This window comes from Nesoenas mayeri, assembly GCF_963082525.1.
Source record: "Nesoenas mayeri genome assembly, chromosome: 3".
NCBI lineage: Eukaryota > Metazoa > Chordata > Aves > Columbiformes > Columbidae > Nesoenas > Nesoenas mayeri.
In genome coordinates, this window is record NC_137544.1 from 55,947,832 (window position 1) to 55,972,422 (window position 24,591).

Consider the following 24,591-nt stretch of genomic DNA (forward strand, 5'->3'; position numbering starts at 1 on the left):
GTCCCACCGGAGAAGCCACACCGGAAAATGCCGATCCCACGGTAAAAAGGCAACATCGAAGAAAATCCCGAGGAGAGAGAGAGAGGCTGGAGACCCCCTCACCCCCCTCCCATGTCCCTATCTCCATTTCGAGCAGGGCTGTAGAGAGCAGATTCAGGCAAGGAATGGGGGGTGCTGTGCTGGGGAAGGGGCCGAGCACACCGCCCCGTCCCTCCGGCAAGTGGGGGGGCTGCTCCCCACGGAGAGGCCGGGGCGCGGGGCGCAGCGGCCGCTCCGCGGGGGCCCCGGGAAGGTCGGCGGCGGAGGGAAGGCGAGCGGAGACCTCCGGGCGGGGGCTGTCAGCGAGGCTACAGAGCCCCACCGCCCGCCCCGGCCTCGGTCCCGGCCCCGGCCCGCCCCGCCCCGCCGCGGGTGGCAGCGCAGCCGCGGGACAGGCGCGGAGCGGCGCCCCCCTCCCGATCCCGCCACTGGAGGATGCTCGGGTGCTAATGCCCCGAAGGGGCTCTATCGGGCTCGGGGAGCTTCCCACCACTGTGCCGGGGCACTGGGGCTCGGCTCCTCCCGCCCCGCTCCGCCCCAGGGCTTGTCTCGTGGGGCCCCGCTCCGGAGCGGCTCCCGCATGAAGCCCGGGGGCTCCTGGTCGGCGGGAGGGAGAGTCAGGGGTGCTCGGCCCACCTGCGCCCGGCGGCTGGCAGTGCCCGTGGCGCAGAGCGCGGCTGCTCCGGAGCGGCGGCGGCGGGGCTGGGTCCTCCTCCTACCCCCCCGCCGCTCCCGCCCTCGCACAGTCCTCTCCCACCGCCATCCATCTACCGTTGCTGTCGGCACCTCGCCCGCCCGGCGCACACACGGGCGCGCACAGCCGCACGCACCCCGGCACCCCCACAACATGCTGCCGGCCGCCGGCCCGGCATGGACCCCGGCGGCGGCTGCTCGGCTTCTCTCCGCTGCTGAGTCCTCTCTGAGGTTTGCGGCAGGTAGCGGGGCCGACTGTTGGAAAGTGTAATAGCAAAAAAAAAAAAAAAAAAAAAAAAAAAGGAAAAAAAAAAAAGAAAAAAAAAAGCAAGGAAAAAAAAGCCATCAACCCAGCCAAGCCCTGCTTTGGATCTCAGTGCAGGTATTTCTGCTGCTGTGTTCATCCCTTGCCGCCTATCATCCCCGTTTATTTTTTTTTTTTTAAAGGAAAGAAAAAAAAAAAGAACTAAAAGGAGAAGTCGAACTGTCAAAGGGTTACTATGCAATTGCGACTGATTTCTTGTTTTTTTATCACTTTGAACTTTATGGAATACATTGGCAGCCAGCACGCCTCCAGGGTACGGCGACAGGGAAGAAGTAAGTGCGAAGAGATTTATACTTTGATAACTTCTACTTCCTCTCGTTGTGCTGTTCACCTGTCTGGGGGGTTCTTGTGCCTCCGGTGCCTTTGTGAGTGCGCTGGGAAGCAAGTCCCGCGTCCGCAGCGCGGCCGAGCGGATCTGCAGGCAGTTTCACTGAGTTGGAGGGATGAAGGCGACTTTTGATCTCTTTCTGCTCTTCTCTTACCTCACCGGGATGAGCAGACCTGGCTGCGGGAAGACCTGCGTCTGCTCCTTTATATTTTAATGTCTGGTAAAGGGGAACGTTCTTTCTTAACTCTTTCAATTTCCTAAAGGAAAAGCGCGATGACGCGACAGGTAACTTTTTATGCCTTGATGCCCTAAGCGCCTTTCTCCACCCAGGTCACCATTTAGCGCCCTGGGGGAGGACGGAAAGAGAATACCTCACCCCAAGAACCAGCAGTACAGATTATCGCTGTAGTTAAGCCTGGCACCCGCCGATGCGGAGTGAGGGGCTGGGGTGCCGCGGTGCTGCCTAGCCCGCTGACTTCCAGCCTACACTCGCCACCAGTCATCTCGGTGGCACCGTCCGGGGAGCTCCTGGATCATCCATCGGCACTGCTCCGGGTCTGTGGCCCTTGCTTTTGTTAATGTTGTCTGGTTGGTTGTTTTGTATTTTGTTTTTTAATCTCATGAAATGGAGTTCGTCCCTTCTGACTTGGCCAGCGCCTGACCGATGTAGCCTGGAACTGGGGTGGAGGCAGGAGGGAACCGGGAGGGTCGGGGCATTCTGACAAACGGGGGGAAGAGGGACAGTACCCGGGGATGATGGCAGCAGCTCCTTGGGCGCTGCCGTCCGGAGGAGGTGATGTGGGAGACCAGAGGCGAGGAGACCTCCCCGGCATGGAGACAGGAAGCAAAGTGAGGCAGAAGCGGGTCGCCCCTCGGGAAGGCGCTGTCCAGGTCGCCGGGCGCTGCAACGCGCAGACGGGCTCTGGCTCCGGCGTGGAGCTCCGGCGTGGCCGGCAGCTCGGAGGACCCGAGTTCGCGGTGACTCCCCCGGCAGGGTCGCCGAACAGAGCCCCGCCGGGGCGCTGAAAGGAGTCGCCGACGGTGGCGGGATATGGCAGCGGGTGGCACCGGGACGTGCCCGCGGTCCCTCCTCGTCACCCCGCCTGCATCGGACCCGTCGCCCTTTCTGCAGAGGGGAGGCATTTTCTATGCACCTATCGCGGAGGGGCTGCCCATGCCTGTCCTCTTTCCCTGACAGCTGCAGTTACCGAGGAAATGTCATAAACCACGGCAGCCTGCATTTAATCAGCGAGAAGTAACGGAATTACTTTCCCAGGGAGGGGGCGGGGGGCTACTATTATTTTTTTTTTCGTTTTGCTCAGCACTCTCTCTCTTGCCCTGCTTGGCATGGCTAGCCCTTGAAAGCCTCCTTTGTATGGTTTGCCTCCTGCACACAATGTTTGATTCACCTAAAGTGCCCCTAAAGCCGAGGACCAGAGAGACCGGGGCTCCAGCCCTCCCATCCCCACGGCCGCGCAGCGAGAGAGCACTGAGGGCTAAGTAAAACATGTCAGGGCATCCGATTTATTATCCTTGGCAAGGGAGGTCTCCACAGCCTCCATCACTTCCCACCCACTCCTTTAACCCCTGGCAGCCGCGGGCCCACAAGCTGCGGCTGCCCACCCCTGTCGGGGCACCCCGACGGAGACGAGTGGAGGGGTTCAGCCCTGGGTCGGGGGCACAGCAGGGGTAGAGGGGCAGGATTCCCTCGTGGGGCGAGGGTCGGGGAGCGGGCCACCTCCGCCCGTCCTTGCTCCGGCACCTGGTGCGCGCCGCGGTGGACCAGAGCCGGCCCGGCGGCGACCTCTGCTGTCCTCTGCGGCGGCGGGCAATCCCGGCGGCAGGTGCTCGGCTCCGCTCGGCTCTGATCGGCACGGCCGCTGCCCCGTCCTAGGGCGGGAAGCAGGTCGCCCTCCTGTCCCCGGCCAGTCTTGGTGCTGGGCGAGGGCAGCCGCGGTTTTCCAGTGTCGGGGCTGCGTCGTGTGCAGGTAGTGTCGCTCCCCGTGTATGCGCAGTCTCGGTTGGGTCTTATTTAGATCCCCCCCATTCAGCAGCCCTATTTTCGGGAAATAGAGGGGGAAGTGTTGGCTGAAAATAATTAGCTGGTTCGTACAACGTGGAGAAGGTGCTGAGTACTTGCTCAAATTTTCTGGTTAAAGTGCAAGACTTAAGTTATATTCACAGTAGAACAAGCGGCTGAAGCATTACATCTGAACAGAGTCAGAATGGAAATCTGTCTCGTTATTTTGACAGTGAAGACAAATAACCTTTACAACAACTCACCTGGACATGGTCTACATTGTCCACTGGCTGAGGTCTTCAGATCAGGCTGGTTGTAAAACTTGCTTTGGTATAACTAGTGATTATTTGTTGTGAAGCAAGAATTAGAGTCTCTATGAAAATTATCATAAAAGAGGTTATGGTCACCACTTGCACCAATCATTTTGGCTTTAATAAACTAAGAATTGCTCTTAGTGAATACTGGAACCTGAAAAAAAAAGTGATAGCATGCAGTTAAAAAGACACCTGTCAAATGTATCTATTGTATGGAATGCTTTCTTTGGATTTCTGTTTCTTTTGCCCAGTCTCTAAGCATAAGCCCTAAACCCATTGCTACAGAAGTGTTTTCAAATTTCTATTTAACGCATGTATTTTTAAATACAGTACAAACCACTCACCAGCAAGCAGTCAGTGAGCCAGTGTTACTTCAATTTGTTTAATATTGGAGTCCCTCATTCTATGTATTAAATTGTAGAGTCCTACATTTTAAGATAAAGGAATAACAAATCCTGAACTGAGTAATTCAGAATATGCTGGGCCAGACTCTCAGCTGGTATAAATTGAAGTTTCTTTATTAACTTACCCTACCAGAAGGACTCAGTCTTAAAGAATTACTTATTTTGTATCTATGGCCAAAGTAATTTTTAGCAGAAGAAAAGTATGGTCTACAGTCCATTCACTCTTCAGTTTCCTACTGGAGTTTCTAGTTTGAGCTTCCTAAATTTCTATCTCATGATCAATAGTAAATGCATATTTGGCTATACAGAGGCAAAACTACCCTGAAGTCCACTATGGAGTGCAGAGGATTGGGTCCATAATTAGACATAGCAGGCAAGATAAATAAAAGTTTAAAAGCAAACATACAATTAGCAATGAGATTTGTTTTATTCTGATGACAGCAATCAAGATTAACAAATTAAATTGCTTGTTCAGGACAAACAAGAGAGATTAATATACAGCCGAGTATAGATTAGCATACCAATAAATAAGAAGGTCTATGTATCTACCAGTGAGTACAGTTTGCTTAGGAAAACTGTAGGATTAAGTCAGTAGTTCCAAAATATTTGGGCTCTGCAGGCCACCACCAGCCCCCAAAACTTAGTGCTGACAGTTGTGCACCTTTCTCATTGAACTTTTAACTGACGGAAATGAAGTATTTTTTGCTATGGGTCTGTGAATGACCGACAGACCATTTGCCTTGACCCTGTGGACTACCAGTGAGCCACAGACTAAATTTGGAAATTGTTAGAATAAATAAAGTGACAGAAAATTCTGCACTTGTACAACTCCTACATCCAGGAGTAGAACCATCAGTATGTCCTAGTGGAACTGCAATTGAGACGTAGAACTACCATGATGTATATTATTGGTAGCCCCTCAGTATCTGATGTCAGCAACTGCCTCCTGTGTTTTGCTGGTAATGGCATGTTCACAGCACCCAGCGTCGTTCGTTCCTTCAGTTGCTACTGCGTCGGTTCTTCTGTTGACACGGGACTGCAGGTCTTTCAGTATCTGCTTCTGGTCACGGTCAGGAGTAGAGGGCTTCACCCTGCAAATACTCTGTCTCTCTGGCTTGGTTTGTGTGCAGCTGCTTACAAATTCAAAATGAAGCAGATGCGTAACAGTCCGTTTGAAAACATAGCTGTATAAAATACAGCAAAACAGGAGAGTACTGACAAAACGCAAATCTGTAAAGTTATGTCTTCATCTTTTTTATACCCTCATGGAGGGTGTCATTTACATGGAGGTAAAATGTCAAGAAAAGAGGAATTACATTATTAGTTAAATTAACACTGTGTTTTGGAAGCAAAGTTTTGGTAGTTCACCGCTGATATCTAAAGGTATGTTTAGGCCTGGCATGGTACAGGTGGTAGTTCTACATAGTCTATATATAATATAGGTGGTGTTAGCAATTTTTTAAAGGAAGAAATAATTTTGTATCTGAGTGCAGTAATTTAAAGCAAAATTTGAACAAGCAAACAGCCATTAAGTAAGATGAATCTGTCCTTGGGTGGGATTAAATTATTCAGCGTTAGTTCTCTTTCAAAGTATTTGTATGCCACTGGTATTTTTTTCTCTGTGATGTTTTCGTATTAGTATTGTTGGAGTTCATACTTTGCTAGTGACAAGTGCATCTTTTTTCCAATGCAACTGTATTTCTCATTTTGGATGAGATCCTCTTTGTTTCAAAATAGACTGCAAAATTCTTATTGTAGTCATTAGAAACAAAAGCAGACGGATAACTGTTTCATCATATTTCCATAAACTGTGAGCGTATTTCGTTGTAGTGATGTCTTAAATAATTAAATATTAGAAAATCACTACCCCTCGCTGAAAGCATCAGAAGTATTATAGGGGATAGCCTGGTTGCATTGGGTTTTTTATAACTGTATGTGCATGTAGATCTGTGCTTGAAGTATACCAGCTGCATGTGGAAAAATACGTGTTATCCCAAGAGACTAAAGGATGTTACAGACCAGTTCCCATTTCATACGTGGCATCTGAAAGGGTGATAATTTCAAATTGTGTTTCTTTCAGCTGCAGAAGACATTTCTTGTACTATAGAAAATTCATGTTAAACTGTAAATACATATACTACTACAACTTCTCAAAGCTATTGCTGTAGGATGGTATATCGGCAGATATATAAAAAGTCTCTTTGCAGGCAGAATAAAATATTGCTATTATTATTATTGAGATGGTTTTACGACTTGAACCTGCCTCCTTTGCTTTCAGTGGAGAAAGTCCCATGGACTTCTCTGGAGCTGGAGAGGGCTCTATTTCTGCAGGACCTCTTTAACATTTTGAATTTGGAAGATTTCCTATGCTAGAGTACTTGCAAAACTGCATGATCCAAATATGTACAACCCCTATGTAGGAAAAACCAGAGCTCTGTACCTGTCAAAACTATGACATATAGCCTACTTGGGAGGCAATCTCTTTCTTACGCATATGAGAAGAACGGCTATTTTACTACTTTCACCTATTGAGCCATCGGAAGTCAATAAAGTTAATTGAGATTAATTTCTTCTTTTAAGGTTTGTTATTAGTCTATCAAACTTTTTCAAATCCCTGGTCTGCTGCTGCTTCTTGCTGTGAATTTTTCACTGAAGATAATGGAAGCTATGCCGAATAAAATCTGAGCTAGGATTTAAAAATCAGACTTATTCTTCATCTCCTGCTTAGCATGCTCATTTTGCTTTCCGGTTAACAAAGCTAGTGTGCTGGCTTGACCATGGCTGTTTATCGCTAACATTAGTAAGCTGTCTATCATTTCTTATTCAGTCATTTATAGACAGCGACTACTAGGAAAACTCAGCTGTTAAAACTATGGAGGTTCTTAAGAATTTTTTCCCCAATAGTAAATAGTATCTTTTGCTCTTGGAATTAAATTAAAAGTTGCGAAAGCCTGGTGGAGGAGATATAAAAGCTAATAAAAAAATAATATTTTTGTCTCATTTCTAATTTTGGAGTCTGAACTGCTCAAAATCACTTTGCCAATTTTTTACCAAAATAATTCAAAACAAAGCAATCTTATCAGATGACAAAAGGCAGCTGAAACCATGTACACTTCTACACAAAAGTCTGTCTGTCTACTACTACCACGAACAATGCTGCAGATAAAAATATTCAGGGAATATTTATTAATGCAAAATACATTATGGCTCTCAAAAAAAAAACCAGAACAGAAGAGCTGCAACTTTTTTATAAATAGTTGAATAACTGAGCTTCTGCTGATGGCAGAATGATTATGATGTTTTGTCATAATAGAATCTAACAGCTTTTATTAATGACTACTTTAACCCTGTTTTTGTTGTTAGCAGTGAGCAGTGCAATGAGCAACACTACTTGAAAAGAAGGAACAATTGTACTACAGTTATACGGTAGCTGATTAATAAACATTTTTTTTTGTTTTGATTTATAGACTATGAGCTATAGAACCTGCATTTTAGAATGTTAGTATTTACCTATGTGATCAAAAATAGCACCCACTGAAGCAAAGGAGCCACGAAATGTATATCCTTCCAGCGTTGTTAGACAAGAACTCGGCTGTGGGGACCAGAGCTGAAACGGGAGAGCCGTGAAGGGGAATCTTGGCTTTGGCTGTGGTGACGGCACTGAGCTCCCCTCGGCTCCAAGCAGCACCCCAGCCTTGAGCTCCACACAACAGAGTAAATATGGGGAAGAGCATAAGGAATGCATATAGTGATACTTTTAAATGAAAGTAAAACTCCGAATCACAGGTCTACACTGAGTTTTGGTAGCGTGCTGCTACAAATGTTGTCCCTTCAAGCTTGTTACTGTGTGCCATTTTTACGTCCTGACACGTTTCATGATTAAACTCAAAAGTTCCTAAGGTGGGATATCAGACCTTTGATACTTCCTTCAGGGTCATGCAGATTTTGGGGCACTGTAAAATAAAACAGGAGCTCATTGATGCATGTTGAAATAGCAACGATGTGTGATTCCTGCGGCTTCCTGTAAAGTGCAAGGGCAGACACAGCAAAGCTCAGATGCAAGAACAGGACTTAGGTGCCTAAGGTGTGCCTAGGGCAGGATTTAAATACCTGAGTCCCTCACCTTCAAAGCCCTGCTTAATTGCCACCTCACCCTTGACACATGGGCATTTCTCAGAGGTTTTGTTTTTTTCTTACATGAGAGTTCAGCTTATTGACATTGAGCGTCCACCTGGCATCAGAGACTTCTGAGCTCGGGTCTCTTCTGCACAGATTTTAAGAGTTTCTTTTAAAGAAACCCTGGGTTAAAAAGGCAATAAATAAATAATAACAAATAGTAAAAATAACAATACAAAATTCTGCCACAGAGAGCACAGGACTCTGCAGGCGATCGCTTACTGACACTGGAATATAGTAATGTACACGCCTGCTCCCGTACCCGGGCCCCTCGAGCTCTTTCCTCTTCTGTGCTGACTGAAATGGGTGCAACCAAATGACCTGCGATTACACGTAAATTCAAATGATAAAAAGTCAGTTTATTAGTGCAGATCAACACTGGACAGAGTGATGCTAAGTAGTAGAATTAATTTAACATAGATTTCCAATTCCTGGATGAATATTTTGGCTGCTAATATTTTGGATACATTAAGGGTAGCAAGGCTGCTGCCCCCTTCTTGGAGTGTTTCAAAATAACAGAGTGAGGTTTCCTTTATTTTGTTAAAAAACACATGGGCTTGCAGGGCTGGATAGCAGTGCCAGACACCTAAAGTCCCCAGGAAGCTAGGATTTGAGACCGTTTCTGAACCCAGCATTTCCCCATGACTAGGCTGAGTATCCCATGTTCAGCATTCTGGTGATTGTCGGCCCATTTTGAAGGCACCCAACTCTTCCCATCTATTCAAAGGCAACTTAAGTGCCTCGCTCAGGGCTGCCAACTGTACTTTGATGAAGGACATTGCTACACAAAGCAGGGGTGTTCAGAATAGCATAGATCCGCTTCTCTCCAAATAGCTCACCTGGTGCGCAGCTTCTCTGATGATAGAGTTTTGGTGGGAAGCTACAGCAGAGGTATGGCTTGTGCCCTTTTTCCTCCTCTCCCCTACAAAGTAAGACTCTGTTTCAAGGGGAAGGAAGATAAGGCTCTTGTGTGAACTAGAAACCTAGGTGCAGCCAGCTGGTCGAACAAGATTTCCATTGCATTTCTGGACTAACATTTACAATCATCCACATGAACCAGAGATACTAAAACCTGACACTTTAATATGTTTACGAAGTTTATATATGTTATCAGCAAATGTAATACTCCCAACAGGATTTATTACAAGTTTCTTTAGCAACAACCTTTTTTATTCATAACAGCTCAGCTGGTCAGAGAGGAAAACAGCCAGTTTCTTCAGAGCACGCCTCCCACGCACACTTGCCCAGCATTATTGCATTGCTTCTTCATGAAGATTACAAACACCAGTGTCGGCAAGAGTTTCACAACCTTGTTTCCTTTTCCTAGAATGTTCATAATTAATTTCACTTTTTTCTATGCCACTGAATAAGGAGTTGCTGGTTTTATTTTACTTTATGTTACACTGCCAAGTGAAGAATTACCCCTCCAAAATAGAACCAAGTGGGATCAAAGGATATTTATTTAACATGGAAAACAGCAGACATTTAGCAAATAGATGGAGATGGATGAAGATTCCAGAAAGTTTTAGTATAACGCAGAACTGCAAATAATCAAGTAAGATGAGACCTCCTCATGCTGGGCACAATGGCCACAGATGCTACAAAATCTAGCAGACATGACCTTGGAGGCAGGAAAGATAAATAAATTACAAGATTAGGTATTTTGCAAAAAAACAGCTTCTGTTTTGTGGTCCAAAATGAAGTCACACATTCTTTTTTTTGTTGTTTATGTTTTATGAAGAGTTGAGCAATTAACGAGTTTCAGAGTTGAGGGTGTATTAAAAGTGAAAGTAGAATTCTGTAAGACAGAGTAGATTTTATAACTTGTGCCATGTCCTGGGCAAGCATTTTTAAGCCCAAGCACCTGGCTTTAGGAATGAAACATCTTAAATGTGCCATTTCAGCTACCCATTGAGGGGAAACTTCAGTGGTGTAAGAATTTATCAGTAGGATTCAGTTGTGAGTCAGTGTCAGCAGGAGGACATCCACATGGCTGTCTAGGTCACATATTATTTCCTAAGAGAAGAATAAAGTTATTTTGAGGAACAGGTAAATATAAAACAAATTTCCCCTGGCCCTTTTTCTGTTGGCATCTTTTATTTCTGATAACAAGCTATACAATTAGCACGATTTGATGACGCTTATTCTCTTCCATGATCGGGTACCATATTCTTTCATCAAGAATTCACTGAAAATAATACTAATAACAATGTAGACCCTCATCTTATGTGAAATATATGTCTTAGAACAAGTAAGCTGTTATGTTAATAATTCTGAATTAGGTATATTTCAGGAACTAATGTAACAAATGGTGACATATATTATGGTTGTGTGGTGTTTTAGAGGTCAAAGTGGACTCTCTCACTCCATGGATATGAAAACCATGGAGGAGATTTCAAAAAGGCTTTCTTTTACAATTTTTCTATGTACTGTGGCTGATGAACACAAGCCTTCCCAAGCTTTATGGAGGTTAGAAGCACCGTGTGGGGAGTGACCTGAGAGGGGTGTCTTCTTATTCCTATTTGCTAGGATCTGACTGGCCACTAAGGAAACAGTAAACTGTACCCTGTCAAGATAAGGACAGGCTGCTATTCACCTCTTCCTGAAATCACATGATTTCCCAGCTACCCATTCATTTCTTCCTCAGTATAAATCACACCTGAGTCCAGACAAAATAGATTAATCAAAAGAGAAGTATTTTCTTGCATTTCCATGCTTCATTGATTATGTAAAAAAGGAGGATTCTAACCTTAACTACCACAACAAGACCACCAAGCATTATGGAAGTCAATCCATAATCCTTTCTGACACCTTGCATAATTTGTTGAAAAATAAGTTATTCATCTATGGAACTTTCTGGTCAAGCCTTTCACTCTGGTTCCCTGACTGACCATGGTTACTGTTGTATGCACTAAAAAGGGCCTGGGTTTTTCATCTGGAAATCAGCAGAGACCTTGGACACATCTTGTCCAAAAGAGATCAGACACAGAAATTGCAGGACTACATATAAGACAGCTTATTCAGAAGAATCTTCCATCTCATACTCCCTGACTCCCACAGAAGCCTTCTCTGGCTTATGCACTTCATACCCTGAAGCCTCCTAAGCCTACAGTTGTAGTCCTAGAGCTGGAAAAACTCCTTTACACACTCTGTGGCCATGATCTACTAAAAAGACCTTTTTTATCATCAGCATATATAACTTGACAAAGGTGTCAGAAAACCATAAACCTACCAAAAGTGCAGGGTGGTATTCAACACTGTTCACAAAATATTGACAAAATTAATAATTTTTATGTAAAATACTATGATGTTTTATAAAAAATAAAATTATAAATAGCAAAAATATAAAAAAAGAAATAAAATCATATAAATGCTCGTACATTTAGTCTTCTCTCCATTCTCCCCTACACATCAATATCTATATCTGTATATACACATTCACACACATAGACAAAAATTCACATAGACACAAGCAAGAATTAAAGGTCTTTTAACTTTGAAGTTGTCTTAAAATATAGGTAAAAGGATAGTGATAAGTCCACGCAGAACAGGTTTTGGTTCAAGCCACACAAAGCCCTTTGGTTTGTCTGAAAACTCCATCTCTTCTCCTAGTGTTCTTATGGTCTGTTTGGTCACGGAAAACAAAATCATCAGTTTTATATAGGTCAAACCAAACCCTAAATTACCAAAAAAATAGAAAAAAAAAAAAAGTTATATGGATCTATAGATCCTTCCCTTTTAGGTTGTGTACAGGTGAAATCTTTTTGGCTTTTCATATGACATGTATCACTAGGCTGGAAATTTTATGTAGCCAATGAAGAGGAAAACAGTGTTCCTTAGGCTGGGCTCTGGGCAGAAGAAATGTGTAGTTCTAGCAGAACAGCATCTTTCCTTTCACCCGTGACAACCCAGCAGCACAACTACTGATGTTCCTAGGGGGATGTCTGTGTGTGTGCCCGTACGTGCGTGTCCGTATGTATGTCCCTGCGGCTGTGCATTTGCTGACAGAACAGCAAGGAGAGTTAATATTCCTGCCTTTTATCAGAGAATAGAAATGTCATGATCATAAGGCACATGCCAAAGTAACATGAGGTTTTCAATTAGAGTCTCTGCATTGTTTTTAGTGGGAGTTGTTTCAGGCAGAATAAACATTTCATAAAGGTTAAGGGATTGATTCTGCTTCTAGTTACAGCTCATGTCAGGAAGAAAATAACTCAGAGAACTCTGCCAGCATAAAATTTGCATGTGCTTAGAATCCATCCTAAATTCTTATACAGGCTATGTAAAAAACCACGATAGTTGGTGGAGGATTTTTGTTCTCACTCATCAAGAAAAGGAGCAGCAATGCAATCTGCACTTCTCTTTGTAAGGTGCTGGTAAAGGTTGGGAGTGTATTCTACAGTCTTTTGTAAGAGAACAGCTGTAATTTGCCACTTAAAAGTGTGGGAGGGATAATTTTACTGCTTTGCCCATGCTGTACATATTTACCCTACCCAGCGCTGTGTGCTCATGAGCTTTCTCCTATTTTGCCATCTGCTCAGTTGTGGTTGTCAAGCTTCCCTCTTCCCTGTCTTTCTACATGTTTTGAACTCCGGCACTGTTTCTCAAAGTACTAACTGAAGTAATTTGCAGAGTGACAAGATACACCAAACTAGAGCGCCTAAATGAGTCAGCACAGGGATAGACCCAAAATCCTACATTGTCTGAAGTGGCAAGTGGTAGAGGAACTCTAGATCAACTCCATCAGCCTGCCTGATGTAATACAGGCATGGTCTATGTCCTTCTCACTATCCATAATACAGCTGGATCCAACCCAAGCCCACTGAAAACAAGAACTAGTGGGTGAATGCAGTGAACCAGAGCAGACACACCAGAACTAAGTAAGTTGTATGACTGAATTTTTAAAATAACTTTCTTAAATGTTCTTATCACCCTGTCAATTCCTGTTCTTCCTTAGTGTCACCCCAAAAGAACATTCCCATAGTGTTATGTCTTCCTCATTCCCCTAATAGTACCCATAAGCAAGCTTCCTCTTTGGCATACTTTCCCCTTTTGATGCCAAGCCACAGGCTATTGCAACTTATGGTTCTGAGCCCAGGGTATTGAGGAGAAATGGTGGAAAGAGAATAGACGCCTTTGAGCTGTGGTGTGATGACTTGATGATAGCAGTGGGTTTCTTGATGAGAGAAATGAAGCAGTAATAGTTTCTTTGATTTAGCAAGACAGATTGTAAAAACAAGCTATAAATCTTTGCATATACAGAATGATGTGAATCCTTGGAGCATTTGTCAGACATGGCCTGGTAGAAGTAAGGATGGAGCTTGAAAAGTTTGTATATTGTAATAGAGTACATAGCCCTGAGGTCTATCGAATATAAGAATACGAAGGGTGGAGTTTGGAAAGCGGTGAACTATTCTGAATATGTCAGTTGACATCAAACATGGCTATTGCTGTTTGACCAAGCACAGACACGAAAATATTCACCATTTGTCTATTGCTGTCCAAGCAGCAGCACAGGACCCTTCAGGGACCAGCAGAAAAATTTCCCTGTTTGCAAAATATTTGGGGAGAGGAAAGTCCCCTTTATAATGCTTTGCATTTCCCCGCACCTTTGTCAGGGAGTGCCATGATGGATGGCAGGGCAACTGATCTCAGTTTTGTACAATTTACAAAATCATTCTCCTCAGCTGCAGAGCGACGCAGTGTTGCAGAAGGGATCGACAGCAGAATTCATCAGCCGAACTGCAAGGCACACAGCGCTGCTTGCTGCACTCTATAAGCAATTCCCAGCTGTCGTAATGGCTGATTGTCCTAACTTTCCCTATGCCGAGCCCTTTCTGCAACACATTTAATTCCTCAAAGCTCTGCACATCGCTATTCTCTCTTGTGACAACAGTTGAATAATGTCTACAAATGGAAATATGTACTCCTCCTCTTGGCTTGCTGTGGAGTCGTAACCCCCTCCCCCAGTATATTCAGTCTAAGTGGATTTACAGAGTTAGTCTGACAGCTTCTGAAATAGAAAACCTCTGGTTAACAGCAGAGCCCAAGCACTGCTCTCTTTATAGGCAGGTCAGTGCTTCTTGCTTCTCTCTAAGATGGACTCCCTCCGATGACGTGGGGATGGAAGAGATAATACACCCCATCTAGCCATCGGCCTCTTGCTGAGACAGCTATCACAACTGCCAGTTCTTGAAGGTTTTACAATGCATACAGTTTCAAACAAACATCAGATGAAAGCAATTTTGAGTCTAAACAAAGCACGGCCAGGTTTGCATTGATGATTTATTGGTGAAAGTCATCAGCTCCTATTACCTATTTCTTGAGCCATCCAGTTCTTTGGCTTCCAGCCGTTTCTAGGGCCTGATTCTGTTCCTATTGAATTTAATGGGAGGTTTTGTCATTGATTTCAATAGGAGGCATTTAACTTTCCAACTTTCTGTCTTATAGAGGCTTGAAGTGCTTCCAGGTTTGCATCATAGTCTGCGGTTCTCCTCTTTAAGTCAATTGGACATTAACAGATTGCCTGGGCCCACACCTTTGGGTATAGGAAAGCTCTAGATCTGATTCAGCTCTCGCTCACACACCAGCTTTGTACCTCAGTGGAGTTCCTCCTGATTTATACTGGCAGGAGAGCAAGGTCCAACGTTACTTATGCCTGGGTCATTGCCAGCAGAACATGAAGAGAATTCAAGTCACTTGTTATCCCCTTCCCCGCACCTCTCAATCACAGCATATACGTATGTATATATATACGGATATATTAGAATCATCTGGACTCTTTTAAGTTATTCACCATCGATACTAACTTCAAATTCAAGTTTTAAAGTTGAAATAACAAAGGAGGAAAAAAGAGCCAGAAGGGAGCCAGCTGCAAGGGTACTCACAATTTTCATCAGTCTATGGGACACTCCTAACAACATATTTTACTACTTTGTAGTGAACTTTCTTTGCTTCTGCCATAAATACATTCCCTATGCTGTAAATGAATAGCTTGCAAGCTCAGTAAAGTTAATATAGAAGAATAAATCTTAACTACCTAATGTCAGGTCAGAAATATAAATCTTATCTAATATGCCAGGTCAGAAGGAAAGAATACTTTTAGCTGAAAATAGCAAATACTTTCCAGTGCAGAGTAGGAACTTATTTTTCTCTTTAAAAAAATATGCTGCCCCTAATAAGATGAGTTGAACAGTCTCCTTTTAGAATCTCCCAAAGAAAAATAAACACATAGAGCAGAGTTAATTTATAAAATGCTCCAAAGTTTATCTTGGCAGAACAGTTTTAGGCAGTGAGATTTCTCTCTCTCTCACACATGCATTCATACACATGCAGACACACACACACACACATAAGTCTCAAAATTAGTACAGGCCCTTACAACAGCAAATACTAGAGAAAACTTCTATATCTGGACAATTTTGCAGATCCTTATTCAGGTAAAGCTCTTGTTTTCATATTAATGGAATTTTTGCCAAAGCAAGACAACAATCTTTCAAGCCTTTTTATTTAAGTACAGGCCTGCTGTGCCACAGTAGGAGAGACCGAGCCACGCAAGTGCCTCCTGTCTCAGGTCCCCCTCCCATGTGCTGGCAATTCTGTCAGCTGTAAAGCAGCAATGCAGCCACCATCCCCTCCTCCCGCCTGTCCAGGGCCCCACTTGTTTGGCACAGCTGGATGGCCTGGTGGGCGACCTGCCAGACAGCTGATGATGACACATAGGTCCCTCCCAGGAGCCACAGACTCCCACTGCTGCTCATCCTTTCGTTCCTGCTCCATACCTCCTTCACACACATCTTGCACATCAAAGCCAAGGCAACTGCGGGGACTGTGGAGATGGAGCCCACCAGAGGCTTTCTTTCAGCCTCATGGGCTTAGCTTTATTTTTCTTCTATATAGTTCATGTGCCTGCAATCAGTCTGTGCTGGGGAGCCACAACAACAGGGGAACACTTCAGGCTCCAAATGAAACAGCCAAGAGCTGCCCAAGTGCAGGGCATGATGCAATCAACGGCAAACAGCACTGTGCCCTTTGCTGACACCCCCAAATAGTTTGGGGCTGCTCTACCTCTTGTAGTAGCCACTGGCCTTTCAGACACTTTATTTACCTCAGAGTCTGCAAAGCAAACAGTCACTTCCCTCAAGATTAGCAATACAGGCAGATTTTCGTGACTGAAACACAACTCAAGGCTGGTGTATGCACAATTCTCTGGACCATCCTTGCTCAGTGCCACCAAGTTACAGAACGCAGACCCTGACTTACTACAACCCCACAGAAAAATGCAACAATGAGTGGGTTCCTTTTCTCCTCTTTTTTCCTTTTTGGCTGCTGGGAAGTTGCCAGTAATTTCCAGCATTTGGTCTAACAACTGTTCTACTGTAAATATTTAGAAGAATCCATTAGAGATTAAACAAAGTGTAAGTAACTGCTCCTAAGTGATAGCTCTTATTAATGTTTGCAGCAATAGGCGCTTTACAAATGTGTATGAAAGTCCTACCTCTAGGCTGCTTGTAGGAAAGGGCAAGATAGAAGGCAGCAGCCAGAACACAGTGTAATCTGAGCATCAGTGTGTTATCATTATAAATAAGCAGTGCAGAGACAGCATTCTGTAATGTGTGCACCATGCTCACAAATCTTCTAGACAGCATTGGGTAGAGTACGCTATCCTGTCCAATGTATATGAAACTATCTGTGTCAGGCTGCAAAAAGTACTCAGAGCTGCAGTTTGAACTTCTTTTCCTTTCTCAGGTCTGCCCCAAAAATATGGAAAACAAGCAAACAAACAAACAAAATCCCACACTCTCTCTCCCTCCAAAATGTAGTGACAATCATCGTATATTACAGGGAAAAAGACAAGCATTGTTCTGGTGGAATTCGTAACTTTTATTGTATTCTAAAATGATCCTGACTGTAAAGCATCTAAAATGTTCACTGTGCAGTGTGACCGTAGCAGAGATGGATGCTAACACTGTTCTGGGGCTGAAGATGAGATACTTGAGAATTAATGCTGACAGAAGTCACTTTCCAGTGGACTCAGTTTTGACGATAGAAAAGGCTATATTTACAACAAATAGAGATGAATAAAGATGCAAAAATGCATCTACACTCTAGCCAATTTATTTGCAGAAAAAATACATTGTATTCTAGGAACACATTGAACAGCAGGTATTTGTCTATGCGTGTACATACTATAGCATAATTTTCTATCCCAACAAAAGTTGGTGATACTGATTTTTTTTTTTCTCATTTAAATTACATTATATACCATCAGTTTGTGGTGAAGTAGAGTGTGCCAGTTCCAACAGAGATGAGGTAAAAAATGGATCACAAGACTTGGCTCCAGTGTCCTCCTTGCACTGGTTATGTTCTGCAAGCAACAAGGCCTGGGGCTTATCCAAGCCAGCCATAATGCTTTCCTAGGGTAGTATGTCTGATACTCAGAAATAATGCATGTAAGGTATTAGTCCTCACTTTTTAAACTAGCAGCTCCCTTCTACTTTCTTGTCCCCTACCTTAAGGAAAATGTCTAGATAGTTTCTAGCTTTTATCTGTGTTGTTTGTCCTTTAATTTTAGTTCCATAGCCACATCTGACTTTTCAAACTTGAGTGAGCATTTTCTGTATGCAAGTTTAGATCTTTACTGGAGAAATATTATAAATAAAAGCAAGCTGCGTAACTGAGAGAGTTGGGTGTAAGCTGCTGAGGAGGAACTTGTTGACTTGTTGGGTACTCCCATCACTGATTGTGATGTCTTATAGAGTTGCTGGATTCAGTGTCACAGCAGGGAAGAAGGATTAAACTTGTCAAGGTAAAGCTGAGTGCTGCAGGTTTCCCAGAGAAAGAAAAGGGGAAGATACAGTGCTTGTGATCACCTGAAGCAGGCCTTGGCAAGTTAAACAGAAAGGCTGGTGGCAAAAGAAGTTATTAACAGCCTCCTCACTAGTTCAGATGTTGGGCTGGTGTCAAGAATGAAGAGGAGGGTAACATCTGCTCCAGCTTCCCCTCTACATAGTCAATTAGTACCCAGTACGAATGAAGTAAATGTGTTGTTATGACCAGTTCCCAAGCATAAGATGGACTTGAAGCATAAGCTTCAATGTGCCTGCGTCCAGTGGGTACAGTACATTTTTCAAGGTGCTGTTGGGGCAGAGCCATCTCTGACGTTCAGCTGAAGTCACATAGTTGTCTGACAGAGAACAGCTGTCACAGAGTGGGTTTGGGTTTGGCTTTGCATTACACATTGTTCATGTCCAAAGCAGGAGATAGAAAGCCATGAAGTCTTCTTTAGGCCTTGGTCTTTCTGAACTGGTTTATAGGCTTCCAGGTGCTGACACTCTTCCACCTCTAGAGCCAGTAGCCAACAGCAGGAAAGGGTGAGGGAGCTGTCCTGAGATCCTTGACAGTGTCAAGAATGATAAGCATCAGGTAGGATGTAAAGTAATTTATCTTTTGTACCTCCATGTGTGCATATACGGGAGACTCAGGAAGTCAGGCAGAAGAGGTGCTCATGCTCTACAAAAGCTACAGAGAGGCATACTATATAGTGTCTTTAAGGAAGTGGAACATTAGTAAGGAGTGTTTCTATGATAGTGAGCTTGGATAGCTCAGAGCAACTGGAGCTATTCTGCACAACAGTCCCTTCAGTTACTGTATTCACCTTAACATTATAACTATAAGAACCAACAGCAAAAACGCACCTTTCAAAAACTGTACAAATATCAGTTCATTTTTCATAATTAACCTCTTGACAGGTTTGCAAGAGGGCATTGTCATAATTATTCAAAAAGTGAAAAGGACACAGATAAGTTATCTTCTAAGACCAGCCAATAGCAGTGATGTCATTTTAAGACACACAGATCACTGGCAAATCTTGCTGAATTCCAGGTGGTCAGACCTCTTACGTACCTAAAGGAACAAATCTTCCTACTGTATAATTTGGCAGAGCTCTGTTGATTTTTACAGGGCAGTGACATTTGACCCAAATAAATAATTTGACCATCTGCCTAGACTGAAGGTTTTGAAGGCATAAACACTAACAACTGAGCTAGTCATCAGACTAGCAATTCCAAGGCCACCTCCTTTAAGGCAGAGGTTTAAGATAGTTCAGATGGACTGAGCCCTAGAAGTTTCTGCTTGCCACCACTGACTACAACATCTGGTGTTCTCAAACCCAGAGGATCTCCTCCTCTTTGTCCATAGAAAAGTTAAACCCAACAAGACCCGCGTTGACACTTGAGGAGCCTGGACAGCTGCTTCAATGATCTTCAGTGTCTACAACCAGGGGAGATGAATCCCAGCATGGGTCGCTAAGTGCAGGCATCCTAATTTTTAAAATTATATAATCTTTCAGTGGTGCTAAAATGTAATTGAAAGGGAACTGAATCTCCAGAGCTTGTAATTCCTAGTCTGGAGCCACACTTGGATGTTCAAGGGCAGCAAACATTTTAATTATACAACATTTCATGGGGATTGCTGAAATAATGTTTCCCCTGGAGTTTGTGATGCTGTGGGCCATTTCCACTTATCTTGCAATGCAATAATCACCAGTAAAACAATTGTTTCTCAAAATTTGCTATTCCATTGCTGTATGATCGGTTACAGCATAAGCACATGCACTTTGAATGTTGAACAACCAATTGAGAATAGAAGCACTTTACAGCCACTTAGCCCAGGTGTGAATGCATACCCCGGGGAGAAGGGGAATCCAGCCCCACACTTCCAGAACAGGAACCACAGCACAATGGGGCTGAAAGAAAAGTGTAAAAAGAGAGGCTATAACAACAAATGTAATTTTTCTTATTTTACTCACACCCATGCTGGCTGAGGGAATATGCTGTTTAAGGTAATGTTGTCTCCAAGTTCCACACAAGACAGCATCTTAAACACTCTTCTGAGACAATAGTTTGAAGAAACAAAGTGGAATGTATGCTATCGTTCAGAAAACACAGGAGCAGTGAATAATTTGGCTTATTATTCCTTCTTTTTGAAAGAGAAGTATTTAATCATTTCACTCAATTTTTGCATGAAACAACATTCCGTCTTTACATCCTCTTTCAAGTACTAACTTATTAGTGCTTTCTTAATTTCCTGTGATATAAAGAATAAACAAACTGAGGAAGATACCACATTGCTGAAGAATTTTAGATACATGTTTAGGTTTTAAAAAATGAAAAGGTAGCAATACTTTTTTTCTATTTCGCCACTAATTTCATATGAATGTTAAACTGTGTTAGACAAGTGGCTAAGACACAGACAGAGAAAATTATGTGAAATCAAAAGGATACTTTCTTGAGATTCTCCCCCTCTCTATCCTGCACAAATATATCATGGTAAAATCAACAAGTCTCCCACCATCTGTTTGCTTACACTGATGCCTCATCCAGCAGATATGCTACATTGAAACCTTATGAGACATAAAAATCCAATTTTGTTCATAAGGCAACAATGTGGAGTTTGTTTTAAGGAAACTGAAGTTTATTTTATTTCTGAAAACTCCTGTGAAGCAAGTAGTTCTCAAATCACAAAGAAAATATTGGATCATCACCCTATATTAAAAATATGACATTTTTATTTGCCTTTATCCACAATTATTTCATTCCCTTTTTTTTATGTCATCAGAATCAGATTCATGAACATAATACATCTCACTGTGAGTAAGAAAACTATGATATTGCTGATGTTGTCTTAAGGCAAAATGGTAACAAATGGCTGGATTGCCAGTGCATGCAGCCCCTAGCCAGGGGTACGATGGTGAGGGATGTCTAAAGGTGCCTGGCAAAAACTGTAGGACCCTCTCAATGGTTGCTTTCTCAGGCACGATAATTTATGGTTAAAATACAGCATGTGTTTAGAAAGATGTTTGGCCTCTTTTTTGAAGCATACATGTGACTGAGATTATACTGCCTCCCTGAGACTGCTGCAGTGATTTAACTATCAAACCTTTCTGAAATTTGCCGTGGATAATGCAGTTGAGACTCACTGATGGCAATTTCCAATCTTTGATCCATTGCATCTTTACTTCCAGTAGCAGACAGCTTTATAGCGTCTGATATTTTAAGGGGAGCACTAATTACAGACTGACCATTTTGTTTCCATCTGGAGAAAGAGGTGCTGTTGTAGAGTGTGCCTCAGGCAAGTCTGGTTTTGGAGAAAAACTCCACAAAGTTAGATGCACTTTTTACCATGCTTTTTTATCTCTAAAAATAGGCATCACCAAGGCTTTAATGCATCTGATCTTAGCCCTGTTCTATGCCAGCGTAGCTCTTGTGGTGTTAAACTTTAATGGAGTTGTTCTTTGCTTATTAAGTCATAACAAAAGAACTGGAGCAGGGTCTACCACAGTGGTATTTGTATGTTGTGACCAAGCAACTATGTTCCTGGTGGAACTGAAGATCACAAATACATCTCGGTGCCACTTTCCCTCATGCCTGTGCCCCACCTGCTGCCAGCAGTTCTCAGGCATTATGTAGCATCAAAACACTTCAAAGCTTAGAGATCTTCAGAAGAATAAAACAGCAATGAGGTGATGCACTGACCCTTCCGAATTCCCAGTAGTGACCTATTGCTTCAGTGTGGGCACTGGGATGGCTGTGTCTCCTCCTTGCAGAACAAGACCAATAGCAATCATGCTGGGTTTGCTTGTAGGAGATACTGTTTCAGCACTAGACGTATCCCAGATTTCTTAGTTCAGACTGGCTATAGGAGCTATCAAACAGGCAGTGCATTCCCTTTCTTCTCCATATGTCTTGTTAAAGAGCTGCTGCAGTCACCTAAGAGACAGGTAATATGACCCCTAAAGCATTTACTTACGTCATGGAGCTGTATCTTGATTGCTATAAAGTGCCCTGAGGACCACAGGGTGAAAGGTCCTACAGATCTGCACATATATTTGGAGTCTTACTGCTACTGTTGCTATTTGGTTATGTCGTATTGTCGGGTTTTTTTTAAGCACGGCTGAAGTCACAGTATAGTTTGCAATAATTGTATTTATTGTCTTTTCACATGTCTGTGAAAAACTTTGTAACCATTTTCTCTGATCATTTGGCCTCCTTTTCACTTGGCCTCCCTTTGAACACCTCTTTCTAATTTTCTGTGAGAACACCTTTGTTGTACTGTCTTTTTTCCATATGGAGTGTTACATATGATGTTGGTATGGAAAGTATTACATAGTAAACAGCAGATTTAAGCTGAAAAGGATACTTCAGAGATTAATGAGCAGGCTTTGAGTCTCCTTATATTGGACACCAATTCGATCCTTACTGAAATCAAAGCAATCTGTTTTCCTTCCTATTAGGATATAGTTTAGTAGCCTCTTAAAAATTATTTAATAATCTCAGAATTCAAAATCATCGTATTAAAAAAGCAATGAAATAATAATCTGTGTTGGCTCTCTTGGTGAGACACAAAGAAATAGAGGTGCTAACTGCAAGCACTCTAGGAATCTTACTCTCAGATACAATGGCAGTGATCTAAAATGAAGGAACATTAATTTTAAAAAGTTAATGAATTAAAGTAGCACCAGAAGCCTTTCATAAGCCTTTTGAATTCACATAGCTATCCTTTTCTCTGCAGAACTAGGGAAGAGAATTTATTTTTTAATCTTTTAAATAAGGATAAAAGAATAATGGTTTTGCTCTGTGGAACACCATGAAAACATAGTCATTATGTTGAAAACATTTTATATTTTATTTTCTCTATTACAAAGTTACCTAAAAATATGGGAAACTTAAAAATTGAAAAATAGTTTAAATTTTGAATAAGTTAACAGCTGAGAAGTTCAAGGCATTATTTTCAAATTCAGTATGTTAAGAGTTAGTCCTTTGTCTACTTCAGGAAGATATATGTCTGCTACAAGCACAAGAGCCTCTATTCAAGAATGTGTCCTTAATTTTAATCAGGTATTTAAGTCTAATTGAAGTCAAGGGGTCTGTAACACATGTGTGAAGGTATCCATATGCTGATGTGCTTTTTCACATGGGGAGGAATTTAAGCATGGGCTTACATAGTAATTGTTTTGGTTTTTTTTCTTTTGGGTCTGGGCATGCAGAAAGCAGCATAAAAGACAACAACAAGCATTAAAGCTTGTTAACTTGGTATTCCATACAGAGGAGAAAAAGGGCCTTTTATTTCCCTGAAATTTCTGACCTTTTTTGTTATTTTTCTTCTCCCTGTACTCTTTGCTCACCAACTACAGCTCTCATTTGCTGTGGCCAATTCCCAAAGGGAACATTCCTTCCTGGAGTAACTTACCCAGCTCTTTTCCTTAATTTACAGCGAGTACAGCACCCCGTGCAGAATGCATAGCAGACCCGTTGGCTGCAAGCCAGTGCTAATAGCATGTTTTCCAATAATCTAATCTCTTCAGTCACAGAGCAGAAATCAGAAAGTTAAAAGACCTGGCTTCTCAACTTGTCTCAGTCCGCCTTTGCAATCCATGCATGGAAAAGTTGTGTGAGTGTACAATAAATTGTTACCACACTTGCACCCATGACTTAGGAGTTGGTTCATAACAAACTGACATATATGAGAGAATCTCATACGAAGCAAGGTTGAATGCGGTGCCAGGAACAGAATCACACACAAAAGCTAGTGTGAGCAAAGAAGCCAGGAATTTCAGCCAAAGCTGAGGACATATTGTAAACATCCATGAATTAAACACCTCAACACTCTTAAGAGATAGGTATCATTTCTCCTTTGCAGATGAAGGAACTGAAGCCCAAAAATGACAAGGTCAAAACTTTAAATTTTGGCTCTAGAAATGAAGCAGCAATCCTTTGAGTGGACTGCTAAATAAACAGCTGCATTTTCAGACCTCTGACCATCTGCATCTTCCACAGGCACTCTGAAAAATCAGGTTATATATGCAGGAATAAAGCAAGAGATTAGTTGTCTCACAGGAGGCCCTGGGTTTGAAAATGTAGATGTCAACACTTTTAACCTTCCACTGCCAGAAGGGGACCATAAGCAGGCAACTTCTGTACTGGACTGTGTATATCACAGAATCATAGAATGTCCTGAGTTGGAAGGGACACACAGGGACCATCGAGTCCAACTCCTGTCCCCAAAATTCACACCATGTGTGAGTATGTTTGCTTTGGGGACGGGGAACTGATACCATCATAATAATTTTTCCCAACTTCTAACATTATGCAGACCTCTGGTGGTCTACAGATTACAGGCTGATATGTACTTGTGGGGAACTGCTACCTCTTTGTGTGAGCAAACTGCTTGACTTGCTTCATGCAACTCAACGAGGCCAAGGAGTCATTTAAGAAGGATGTTTTCTTACCAGA

At 42.8% G+C, this 24,591-nt stretch overlaps 1 protein-coding gene across 1 annotated transcript in view; it reads left to right on the forward strand.

Annotated features, from left to right (window-relative positions):
* Positions 1-474: 474 nt before the first annotated feature.
* The window catches only part of RSPO3 (R-spondin 3), a gene marked incomplete at its 3' end in the record, with an annotated part of 63,074 nt that continues 38,957 nt past the window's right edge, over positions 475-24,591 (forward strand). Inside the window, exon 1 of the mRNA XM_080341717.1 lies at positions 475-1,329. Within this exon, the coding sequence (XP_080197843.1) occupies positions 1,233-1,329 (97 nt within the window). The 5' untranslated portion in view covers positions 475-1,232. The remainder of the gene's footprint in view (positions 1,330-24,591) is intronic.